This window comes from Phasianus colchicus, chromosome Z, assembly GCF_987193195.1.
Source record: "Phasianus colchicus chromosome Z, bPhaCol1.hap1.1, whole genome shotgun sequence".
Classification (NCBI taxonomy): Eukaryota; Metazoa; Chordata; class Aves; order Galliformes; family Phasianidae; genus Phasianus; species Phasianus colchicus.
Genome location: NC_143476.1, coordinates 84,102,949 through 84,116,149, shown reverse-complemented (window position 1 = coordinate 84,116,149; position 13,201 = coordinate 84,102,949). Strand labels below are relative to the sequence as shown.

The 13,201-nt window shown below is 43.4% G+C and overlaps 1 protein-coding gene across 4 annotated transcripts in view; it reads left to right on the top strand.

The window, feature by feature from the left end:
• DNAI1 (dynein axonemal intermediate chain 1) overlaps nucleotides 1–13,201 on the top strand; it is a 137,606-nt gene that overhangs the window by 55,926 nt on the left and 68,479 nt on the right. For all 4 annotated transcript variants that reach the window (XR_016461640.1, XM_031609284.2, XM_090131376.1 and 1 more), the window contains one exon: nucleotides 8,977–9,224. Coding sequence is in view for 3 of the 4 variants with exons in the window: in XM_031609284.2 (XP_031465144.2) it covers nucleotides 8,977–9,224 (248 nt within the window). In the remaining variant the exon portion in view is untranslated. The remainder of the gene's footprint in view (nucleotides 1–8,976; nucleotides 9,225–13,201) is intronic.

Here is a 13,201-nt window from a genome sequence, read left to right as displayed (position 1 = left end):
ACATAAGCATCTCCTGCACTGTGTGCACCCCCCTCATTGCCCATCAGGCCAGGAGTACTGATCTGCCAGCAGCCTGGCTTGTTTGCAACAACAGCAGCTGCTGTGATCATCGAAAAGCGGAACATTCGTAGAGGTCTGTTTGTTGTGTGATCCGGGGGATTTCTGAATGATGTGTGCCTCCTCACAGCGTCCTGCTGCTAACAAGCGCTTCGCCACTTGATGGCACTCTTAAATATTTAGTGGGTTGCAAACGCCATCAAATAAGCCCCTTTTTTTTTTCAGAACAGGGGTAGAGGACGTAGAGCCTCATGTATTAAACAATAAAACACTATAAAGTCTGCAGCTTAAGCTGACCAAAACAAGAAAGGCAGGAGCAAGAGTTGAGTCGGTTGTACCGGTGGCTGCCAGCTGTGTGCAGCTGGTTCAGCACTGGTCTGACTTCCCAGCTCTGGAGTGCTCTGCAGAGACAAGTGTCCTGTTGAGTGTTGGGGTTGGGAATGTCTTTCACTGCCTGGCTTCTGAGGAGCTATTTGTTGTGTGAGACAGCTGATTTGTCTGTCTTAGGGCTGTGAATGTACTGCTGTAAACCATAGGAGTGTTGCTCCTGACATTACCAATGGATGGAACTTACATAGCCTCCATCAGTCATCCTTTTCTTCCCTCTTCTGTGGTGTATATCACAGAATCACAGAATCACAGAATTGCCAGGGTTGGAAGGGACCTCAAGGATCATGAATCTCCAACCCCCCTGCCACACGCAGGGCCACCAACCATCCCACCTAATGCTAGACCAGACTGCCCAGGGCCCCATCCAATCTGGCCTTGAACACCTCCAGGGACGGGGCATCCACAACCTCTCTGGGCAGCCTGTTCCAGCACCTCACCACTCTCTCTGTAAAGAACTTCCCCCTGACATCCAACCTCAATCTTCCCTCCTTCAACTTAAAACCATTTTCCCTCATCCTGCAGTTATCTACCCTTTCAAAGAGTTGATTCCCCTCCTGTTTGTAGGCTCCCTTTAGGTACTGAAAGGCTGCAGTGAGGTCACCCCGCAGCCTTCTTTTCTCCAGGCTGAATAAGCCCAGCTCCTTCAGCCTGTCCTCATAGGGGAGGTGCTCCAGTCCCCTGATCATCTTCGTGGCCCTCCTCTGGACCCTCTCCAACAGCTCCCTGTCTTTCTTGTACTGGGGGCTCCAGACCTGGACGCAGTATTCCAGATGGGGCCTCACAAGAGCAGAGTAGAGGGGAACAATCACCTCCCTGTCCCTGATGGCCACCCCTCTTCTGATGGAGCCCAGGACACCATTTGCCTTCCGAGCCGCAAGGGCACACTGCTGACTCATGTTAAGCTTTTCATCCATCAGGACCCCCAGGTCCTTCTCCACAGGGCTGCTCTCAAGGACTGCTCCTTCCAGTCTGTAGGGATGCCTGGGATTCCTCCGGCCCAAGTGCAAAACTCTGCACTTTGCCATGTTGAACCTCATCAGGTTCACCCGGGCCCACCTTTCTAGCCTCTCGAGGTCCCTCTGAATGGCATCCCGTCCTTCAACCGTGTCAACCGCGCCACTCAGCTTGGTGTCGTCAGCAAACTTGCTGAGGGTGCACTCAATTCCGTCATCGATGTCATTGATAAAGATGTTAAAGAGCACCGGTCCCAAGACAGACCCCTGGGGGACGCCGCTCGTTACCAGCCTCCACCTGGACATGGAGCCATTGATGACCACCCTCTGTCTGCAGCCTTTCAACCAGTTTCTTATCCATCGAGTGGTCCACCCATCAAATCCACATCCCTCCAGTTTGGAGAGAAGGATGTGGTGGGGGACCATGTCAAATGCCTTGCTCAAGTCCAGGTAAATGACATCAGTCACCTTTCCCTTGTCCACCGATGCCGTCACTCCATCATAAAAGGCCACCAGATTGGTCAAGCATGACCTTCCTCTGGTGAAGCCGTGCTGGCTGTCACGGATCACACGCCCTTTCCTCATGTGATCAAGCATGTCATCCAGGATGATCTGTTCCATGATCTTTCCAGGCACAGAGGTGAGACTCACCGGCCTGTAGTTCCCGGGGTCCTCCTTGCTCCCCTTCTTGTAAATGGGAGTGACGTGACCCTTCCTCCAGTCATCCGGAGTGCTCAGGAGTGCTCAGGAGTCCTCAGGAGTGCTGTGAGAAGTATGGAGAAGAAAGAGCTAAGACCTTGTTACCTGGTCTGGAATACAAATCTCCTTGTTGCTACTCTTCACTGTATGGACTCTCTTCCCTTTATTTGAGTATCTTCAGGGTGTACGTTAGCATTCATAACAATAGGTTGCACTATCACTATTTTCATTGCAAAACCAAATCTAAACCTATAATGCAAAGCTCTTTCTGATCAGTATGAGAAAAGTCTGGCACTACTTAGAGCTCTATGAATTCAGCCCAGCTGTGTACTCCTTTTCTTTCCAGCGCTCACCTGCTCTCCTTTATGTGAACCAGAGGAGAGCTGAGCTGCAAGTCAAATACTCTTGTTGCTCTCAGAAAGGCATGGTATCTTTTCATCCTGTTTTCTACCCTGTTCATCCTGTTCTTGTCTGCCCCTGAGACTCTCCTGCAGCATGCAGCAACAAACAGTGCCTTACTTGCACTTATTTGCACAGGTGTTTACAAATCTCTATTTTTTGTTGTACCAGTTGACTGCAGTGTCTCTTGTATTTCTTTGCCAGACTGTTTTAGAGTAAGATGCAAACATGCATGACAGCTTATTTCCACATAGGCTGTTTGTGGAAAGTCTATCAGTCTGGGTTTCTGGAGTCTGTGTCTTGATTCTGACATGTGTGGAGCCCACAGCAGTAATTACGACTGTGGCATGGCCTCAGGTCATGTGTAAATTATAGCCTGCCTTGTTGCCTGTCAATTTTGTCTTTTCTAAAATTTCCAAAAGGCTTTAAAATCCTATTTTTTCTCTCTCCAATCAGAACTGCGAGTTCTGTGCTTCCCAAACAGAGCCACAGTTAATAACATTAACTTGATCAGGAGTACCAGGAGTAAGTCCAACACTTGGTGGAAGATGTCAGGCAGAATACTAAATGTGACATTCCAACTTCTGAATCAGCACAAACCAAAGCGGTCTGCAATTTGCCAGCGCTGGACTGAGGAGATTGCCCCAAGCTTGCAGAGCTTGCTGCTGACCAGAGGGCATCTGCTTATCCCTGGAGCTGGGACATGCTCACTGAGCTCAGCCCAGCACAGGTGGTCTTAGCAGCAGGATTCAATTTCCACTGACAGATGGCAGAAAATAAATACCGGTGGAGTTATCAGCTCAGACAGCATCTTGGAGGGGATGCTGTTGAGATCAGTGGTGGCCCTGGAGCTAGGCTTTATTTTTGTTGGTCCTCAAGATGGAAATACAAACTCACAACAGAAGGAATGTGTGACTGATGAAAAGACAGGTGGAGTTGCAAATGCTAGGAAAACGGCTGTCAAACAGTGATTAATTTTGTGGTCAACGGGAGTTATGCAAACCAAATGCATTTTCATGCATCCAAGTCTAACATTATACCTCTCTAAACAAGGAGTAGTGCTGCATCTTGGAAGGCAGCAACTCCAAAAAAAAGTAGGCTTTTGTGGACAAGCAGTAAATTTGAGTTTCCAATGTGAGATTTTGGCAAGGAGGGTGGATGTGATCTTGGAGTGCAAGCAGGGAAGCCTGAGTGGCAGCAGAGAGATGATTTAAGCATTAGTGAGACTGATACTAGAATACTGTGTTTGGTTCTGGAGCCAGTATTTTTCAAAGAATGCATAAAAACCAGCAGATAGTTCAGAAAAAGCCCCAAGCTGTTTCAAGAGGTGGAGAAGTTGCTTTAAAAGTGGAGTGAGAACAACATATCCAGTTGAAATCCAGGCTGCATGTGAATTTTGTCTGACCTGAGCACAAGTCCTAGCCATCTGAGGGACTCTGCATCAATGGAAAATTTCTTAATATTCTACAGTTCTCCGCATCAACTGAGAAGCAGCTTTCTCTTTGCAGCTCTGAAGGCAGCACCTTTGACTGGTATGACAGAACTTGTGATGGTCCCCAGCCCTTTGCTGAGCTCTGTGCCAGTCTGGTGAAAATAAATCAAATTTTTGACTTCAGACCGAGAAAGATATGCTGAAAACTGACTTGCATTAGTTTTGAGTAACTTAATGAAGAGAAATGCCAGATATAAAAGAATTCCTTCATCCAGCCAAGATAAGCACGGTAAGAATTAACAGTGGTGAGATGGACAAGTCCAATAAGGAGTTAGCTGTGACCTTTTAATCACATCACATTATCATGCATTCAAACTATAAAATGTGGCTTCTCCATATCTCAAGATCTTCAAGTGAAGAATAAATGTGCAGCCAAAAACAAGTTCTAGGGTTCAAAACAGGATATACCTGTAACATTTGTGAGCTGTGAAATAGAAAAGGCCAGGCTTTCTGGCCCTGAGCTACAAATTAAGGAGTTCTCAAAACATTTTCTTTTCTGAGAAAAGAATGTGTGTGGTGTTTGGTGTAAGTTGAATTTTCCCTGCCCACATTGAGTTTCATAGCCATGTCCACAGAGATCAAGGTTTGTATCAAAACAGCAATGTACTTGAGTATTGGTGGCCGTTATAAGGAGTAAAAACAGAATGAGCATCAGTGATTCCAGTTTAAATCTCCTGGGGATCCTGGGCAACCTTGAGCAGAGCCCTGTGAAGTCCTGGTTCTACTCCCAGTTCTTCTAGCTTGTGGTCATGCCCTGGGCAGTCCCAATGTTCACCCATCTCTCCCTTGGCTATGAGAAGTAGTGCTGCAGATGCTTAAAGGACTCTGAAGTGCTATAAAACTTTCAGTGATTATTGTTAGTCCTCATCAGCTTTGAAAACGCATTCAACACATACTCAGATTCTCTGAGCTCCACGAAAAGATTTGTTCTTTCCTGATTTTTCTGAAGTATTGGCATACTGTGATGCTTGACTTGCCAGCCGTTTCCCTTCTTACAAGCATGCCCATTCTGCAAATGCAGAGAAGTGTGGAGTTGGCAGAGCTATTTAAGTGAGTGAGGAGAGAGTCTTGCTGAAGCAGCACAAGCTCACCCAGTGTGTTTTTGCAGCAGGGTAGATGAACCTGTGCTCAGTGCCACTCTGCACGGGTTTTGCTCACTGATAGAAGAAAAATGTATTGAGAATTCATTAATTTGTGACTTGCTCAGTCATCTGTGCTGTGCAGGTTGCAGCATGGGCATAAGCTTAGACTATGCACAAGGTTTTATAGAACTGAGCGATAATAATAATTTACCTGGGGACATTTGGTGGACTGCAGATAACCTTTTTTGTCCTCTACTGTTGAAACAGTTGAAAGGCAAGTAAGCAGCTGAGCCACTTCTTTGGGTACCAAAACTTTTGTCACTGAAACTGATCTCTACTCCCTGGAGGATATCGCATAGCTGGGTGAAAAGCACAGCCAGCCATGGCCCTTGGCTTCTCTGAAATCCAGCCCTAAATGAGAGAGCCCCAGCCAGCAAGCTCATCAACGTGTGGGCACACCTAGGAAAGGAACGTAGATGTGCTTCTGCAGCTGTGATGCTCAGAAACAAGCAGCTGTTCGCAGCCGTTCTTCTCCATCTTGCTTCTTTTTATAGACGGGCAGATTTTAAGCAATGGTGTTTCCTTTTAGCGTGGTGATTTCTTGGTACAGGCTGTATCTGTGAGTCAGCTGGTGGTCTTGATTTATAAAAAGGCATGTATCTTAGGATTTAAGATAGAAGGCTGTAGTGTTTTGGGGTTTTAAGCCCTCCAGAGATAAAATAATTTGCAAGTTTAAGACACAAGAAATTATAGCATTGCCTTCTTCTGTAGTAAAAAATCTCTACTTTGACTCATGACCATTGAAGATTTTAACTTCTAAATTTTAGTGAATGCAGGATTTAGCCCAAGCATTGTAACTGCACTGCTGTCCAGCTGTTGTGTTGAGCTTCCATGTTTGGCCAACAAGGATTTTGTAACAAGCAGAGGAAAAACATACATGGCTCAAGAGTTTTTTGGTGATCTGAAAGGGAAAGGTGAAAAAAAGTAATTCTGTCCAACAAACAGAATATCTTGATCTGATACTGAGCACATAGTGATGCTTTTAAATTCAGCTAAGGAAAACTATAAATGAAAAAATCTGTTAACACAGACACTTTGTAAACATCAGAACAAAAGATTTATACACATCAGCCATTGGGTGATAGCAGAGTGATATTCCAAGGTACTGTACTCCCTCTACATCAGTATTTTTCTGAACAGGCTTTGGGTTGAATCTGCCCAACTATATATGCAAATGCAGATGAATATTTTAGATAGCAGTAACGGTTGGTTTGAAACCTATTTCTGATTGCATGTGATACTTACAGGCTCAGTTCTCCTGGTTGAGACCAGTAACGATGCCGTTTGCATCTGTCTTTAGCAAAGCTTCTCTTGCAGAAAGGATTTGTTATGTGTCAGGTTCTGATATGTAACCTCTGCTCAGTTGAACACTGAGGATCCTCATCACGTACGTTCCTCATTACAGCAAGAGTCTATTCACATTCCTCTTTTTGCTGCACTGCTTTGCATCTTCCTGTAAAGTGGAATACAGCTCCTGCTGGCATGCTTGTCAGAATAACTGTCTAGTATCTCTGGTGTCTCCAGTCCTTATATCTCAGAAAAAGAGCCACATGTCAAGTTGCACTTTGTGGGTCTGCAAAAGGCAGATGCTTTAGCTTCTTCCAGTGTGTGCTGGTGTATCCATGCAGTGCAGAGCAGCTGCTTCTGATCTGAAGTTGCTGCTTTTTACTCCAGCAGGGGTACAGCAGCCACTATCAGCTCTTAAGTCTGCACCCTTTGCTTCACTGTGTTCTTACAACACTATCTCAGTAAGCTGCCTGCATCCTCAGAGGTGGCCTGGACAAGATTCATTCAAATCTTTGGTGGGATGAATCACCCACAGAAGGTGTGTCTTTCTGCTCTCTGCACAGAGAACATAGGGGAACAGCCATACAAGTCCTCTCAACTCAGTGCCAACAAGTAGAGAATGAATGTGTATCATGGAGTTTTTGGAAATATACCTGGTTGCTCAGCACACACCAGGAGATATAAGAGCACAAATCAGCTTGAGTTCAAAGGCTGTCCAACAGATTTGACTTACTAGTCCATTTAATGTGAATCACTCCTGGTAGGTCATCTTCACAGCCTTCTGGGTGTCTTTTGAGTAGGAGAGGGATTCCTACTTGTCAGGACTGGACCTCAACCTAATAGCAGTTCAGTGACATTACTTGGCAAAGGTACTCTGTGAATTCTGAGGACAGGGAAAATCTTTGAAGGGGAAAACAAGTTTGCTTCCTTTTCATCTTGATTTCTAGGAATAAGCTTCTCCCTCTTCCAAAAAAATATGTTAATAATACTATTTGTGGTCAGATACATTTAAAGTGATGCTAGTTTTGGAATTATGCCTTTCTGCAAAATAAAGAAATCCTTTTCCCTGACTGGCTCTAGTGTACAGAGGGACCCATGAAAAACAGTGTAGCATACTTGGAAAATTAGAATATTTCCACCATCCAAGCACAAAGAAGAACTGGTACTTTTACTGATGTGTTAGTTACTTTACTAACTCTTTGGATGTTCTGTGTGGGCATGATAAATTTGAGGTCAGCAGAGCCTGTACCTACCTGTGTGTTGATTTGGGTTCAGCCTCCTGACAAGGAAAGCACTCAAGTTAGTGTTATCACTACAGCACACATTTACCAAGTCCTTATTCCACAGGGCGGTCAAAATGTTAGGCAAGGCAAGAAAGACTGTTCTGGAAATAACATGAGTAGTGTGTACCTACAGCACAGAAAACAGTGAATTTGCTTCCCAGTACTATCTATCAGAGGGCATTTGACCATAAAAAAAAAATAAAAATGTTCGTAGAGATGGCTAGGATGTCCTGAGAGAGAGCACTTGGTTGATAGATTAGAAAAGCTCCTCTTTTGCTTCTGGAGAGCTTATCTACATCAGTAGTTTCTCTTCCCCGTTAGAAGAATTTGGCAATTGGTTTTTAGGCAAGCAAAAAGCCTGGGAGTTGTAGAGGACAGTCAGGACAGAATAGAAAAAGCAAACAAAGGAAAGATGGTCCTGTTGTGAATAGAAGAAATTCAGGCGCAGTGCAGAGGAGATATAAAAGTAGGGAGAAAAGGAAAAAATTGAAAGACTTATCTAGAGAGAGCTTCTGTGCTACATAAAGAGATGTTGGACATAAGCTGAAAATAGAGGTGCACTGACTTGTGCATTGTACAGTTTTGTGTATCTGCAGTAGATATGATGCTTTACACATATTTCAATGAAGTGCTTTTAATGAAACTGGGGAAATTTAGATTGCTAAATGGCAGTGAGGCACTGGCACAGGCAGCCCAGAGAGGTGGTGGATGCCCCATCCCTGGAGTCACCCAAGGTCAGGCTGGAGGGGCTGTGAGCACCTGATGGAGCTGTGGGTGTCCCTGCTCATTGCAGTGGAGTTGGACCAGGTGACATTTAAAGGTCCCTTCCAACTAAAATGATACTAAGATTCTAAGAAAGGGTGCAAGCTTTAACATCACATATTGCTGAAGCAGAATTTGAAATATATCTATCCTTGATTCTGCCTGAGTTGTGTGCAGTGTTAATGAAATCCAAGCCAACAGAAAGAATTGTCCAGGACACTGAAATATTCTTTTACTCCAAGGCCTCCCAAATTTCCTTCCTAGAAAGAGAAGCTGCTAAAACACTAGTTTCTCTGCATACACAATTGTCCCTACGTCCCTGACATACCAATGGAGAAAAGGTTGTTTAGATGCAGGCACCCCAACATGATCATTTGGTCCCACCACCAATGTCTTTCTCATAACCTTGCATGCAAGTTGGTTTGGAGCACAGGTGAGTGCTATCGGATCATATATTTCTGTAGCAAAGAATCTTAGAAATGGATTTAACAGCAAAATTATTTCCTGTTTAGATGACTTCATGAAGCAAAGCCAGGGTATGCTTGTGCTCTACACAATGAAGAACCCCTCCTTCCCAGAGTATGTCTTCAGCAGTGAGAGTGGCATCATGTGCCTGGATATCCATAATGACCACCCCCACCTCATGGCAGTGGGCTTCTATGATGGCAACGTGGCCATCTACAACCTTAAGAAGGCAGCTTCCCAGCCAAGCTACAAGAGCAGTGCTAAGTCAGGAAAGCATACTGATCCAGTGTGGCAGGTGAGTACGCTCTTTCCCCGAATTGAACTTTTAATTGAGTTCAGGCACAGCAGGAAAACATGCTGTATGGGCAGAAGTGTTGGTTTAATTCACGCATTAATGTTTCATACTTAAGTTGTATTTAAATCTAATTTTGAAATGCACAGGAAGGCAAAGAAATTGTTTGAATTCTTGGTCCTAAACAGAAACTGAACATGTGTGCAGAATTTTGCTTACAGAATTTTTTCTCCTTAGTTTTCATTATTACAAATTATTTACTTTTGGGGAGAAACCAAACACCTTTGAATATAGCAGCATACAAGGCCTTCTGTGTTCCAAATACAAAATCAAATGGCAATAAGTAATGAGAACCATCTAAAACACATACATCAGCCTTAAAGAAGATTTGTCTCAAGCACAGCAAACCCAAGGACAGCTGTCTGTGGAACTGACTGTCTCTGAGAATCAAAACACAGCACCCTGTGGTTGATAGAGAAGTTTTCTAGTGGACTAAGCATTACAATGTGCAGGTAATGCTCTTAAAGTAATGCCTTTTAAAATGCCTCCATAGCATATGTCACAAAGAGGCTCCAGAGAGATGATACTGTAAAGGACTGGCGTGAATATATTGCTACATTCATCTAGCTTTGTAGTTATGCTTACAGTGTAATCTGAGTTAAGACTGGAGCACTGAAAGGAATATATTATTCTGATCTTGTTCATAGCAGAAGTGTGGCAGCACAGACTTTAGCACAGTCTGCATGGGCCTGCGGAGATGCAGTTGTGCATATTTTGGTCTGGACTACAGGTGCTGCTGACACCTGATTTAGGCTAATGCAGACATACCTCTATGCACACGGTCAGTATTCGTTGTACTTTGTCACATAATACAGCATTTGTCCCCTACTCATAGGTCTTTGTCATTTCATCTTTCAATACAAAATAAAAAAATCAAGGCATCCCAGTGGGGCTTGCAGGTAAATGTGGGACCTGCCAAAAGCAATAGTGGTGTTATAAACAGATAGATGATGCAAAAATAACATGTCGGAGGACATCTAATTTTGTATTTGCTGCCTATCTGGACAAAGCTTTTCTTCTAGCAAACATTTTCAGCTCTTCTTACAGGCTTATGTGACAGGACACATAAGGTTGGACTGTTCTGATAGTACAGAGTGTCATATTTACACAGAACCTATCTTTGCACATGCACACCCCCAAAGGCAGAAAACTCCAAGTTTCTCCAGTTGCCATAAAAAAAATAAAATAAAATAAAAACAGTAAATCCTACACGCAGCTTCCCATGACCTCACTGCAGCATGCCAGAGGTGGTCACCGTTATTACTGCACTTTAGAGATGCCAGAATCACAGATCATTTGTGCCCTTGATAATACAGGGAAAGGCAGAGTATGCTTAAGTTGGCCTCATCCATGCAGAACTGCGGCAACTACGTGCAGCAGTAGATGCAATCTGTAAGGGGCTTTTAGAAGTTTTAGGTTTATGTGTGCTGCCTGTTAGCTCAGAGGTGAAGAAAACTGTTTGACGCTCCAGGGAGCTAGCTTTGCAAAGGAAAGAAACCACATAATGGATATGGATAGAGGCAGGTATGAGTAGCCTGTGGATCCCATCTGCTTGTTTTATTTCCGGAGGTTGAGTGCTGAGAATTATTATCCTTATTTTTTCTCTACAGTAAAGTACCTGTATTTTTAGTAAACTTTAAAGTGTCTGGCTTACCTTGCTGTAAAATGAGTGTGCAAAGTTAGTAATAAGGTGATAGCACAGCAATCAGGAAAAGAGCTTGTACATCTTGTTGGAATGATCTGAGCTGTAGCTATTTGTCAATATTAGGCAAAAGGTTTATAGAGAGTTTCTCTTCTTTTGTTGGGAGAAAATTGGTCCTGGAGGATGATTTGTTATGTTGAGACATGGATTGTTATTCCTCATCTAACATTTAATGGTTCTAGAAAGTGATGTCTCGTTTCTCAAATTTGGCTCTAAGAAGATGCTTTATTCTACCCACAACAATGCCTCAACCAGTCTAAATCCTGTTCTGTGTCTAGACCATCCTCTGCAGTCCTCACTGATGTAGAGATTGCAAGCCCATGACTACAAAGACTAATTAGAAAAGTAACAAAATTCTCCTGAACAATTAAGAACCTTTGTTCTCTGGACTGCCTGACTCCATCCTTTCAAAACAGTGCATTGTTTTTGCAATGAAAGCAAAATAGGAAGTGAGTAAAACAGCCTGACAGCTCTTTTCTTTAGCCATTTCATCTTTAGTAATTTAGTAGTATAGTAGTAAGTTTGGATTTAAAAAAGCCAATGTAACATAACCCATTATTAAGATAAAAAGTAATGTAATATAAAATTTCTAGTTCTGTTTCCTATTAGCGAGTTCATCTGTCTGATGCTGGCTTCCATATTTTTAAAGATCATAACAGTGGCTTCTTCTGGATTTGGTCTTCTTTATACTATATAAGTTGTACTGCAATATAAAAGAAGGAAAATTCTGGCCTGTTTTAAAGAAGATATTTCTTACTCTTTACCACCGATTAAGTTTCAAAGTCAGAACACTGAAGAAAGAAAATAAAGGAGTAAAAATTACAGAGACATGCAAACATATATGCATACAGTCAGTGCGGATAACATAGTCACCAAAGCTTTAGCTTTTATGGGAACATAAAATTGGAAACATCTTGCAGATCAGTGAGGCCAGACCTCTGCCTAAAAGCTGTCATATCCTGGGAAGCTGTGCCAAATGTTCTACTGGGCAAAAGTTCTTGTGGGATTAGACTAAAGACCCCATCTTAACTGCAATAATGCTCCAGACAAGGAGCACATGCCTTGTCACAACCATCATCTCCATCACAGTATTCCTAGAAAGCGCGCCCCTGGACAGGGTATCTCCTTCATTCAGCCAGTGGCTCAGTCATGAGCTTGCCTTTGGATGTTAACTAGGGTGGCCAAAGTGGTGCAACTTGACTGGACTTTGGCATGTAGAACCCACGAGAGCAATTTCCTCCAGGTAGAAGAATGAACCTGCTGGGAAGAGGCTCTCAGCACAGAGATCCTCTCCTGTTGTTAGCCCTTGAGCTTTGTTTTCACTTCTCAACTTTAAAAAAAAAAAAAAGAAAGGCTTTTTGTTTTTTTTTTACTTTACAGCTTAAAAGAGTGCTTTTTTTCTTACTCCTCATCCCTTGAATATTTGAAATATTTTAGGTTTGAAGCATTTGAAAGCTGGCACAGTTCAGAAACAGCGACCGGGTGATAAAGTGTTTGCTGTGTCAAAGTTCTTCTGCTGTTCAGTTTCCCTCTTGCAGCACATCTTATTCAACACATCTGTTTCCACCATGTGCTTCTGGTCCACTTTCCCATAGGACTTTATTTCTGCTTGCTTCTGGGATTAGTGCAGTGCCAGCTCTGCTGCAGGGGATTGACTTTTTTTTTTTCCCACCTTTTTTTTTTTTCCAGTCAGTATTACTGACTGAACTCTCAGTGCAGAGTGTTGACCCTAAGGTCGGTGAAGGGAATATTTATTTTGGCTGTGCTTAGAGCAAGTCTCAGCTGTGGCAGGCTGACCCACGCGCACAGCTTGGTTTGGGATTGCTATGGAGAGATCACTGATCAGAAAAACAACTTGGTTCATTGTGCATGTACTGTATCTGATCTGGCCTGCCGTGGCGCTGGCACCATGGAGCTTCAGATGGCATCCTGAAAGAATTATTTTATGCATTCTGCTTGTACATAGGAGGAGAATGGCTGGCTGCTGCCAGCTAACTCTTTGCCAAATGCTGTTCAGGTTAAATGTGAGTGATGCTCGTGGTTAGGACAAAATGGGCAAGGCAGCATAGTAGTAGTCTGCGAACTCCTGAAGGAAACCTGAGTGAATGCCAGCTTGCATATTGGTTTACCAGTTGAATTTACCGAATTCTATCTTAAATGCAAAGCATATAAAACACACCTGAGACCAACTGCGTGAAGCTCAACAAGAGCAACTGCT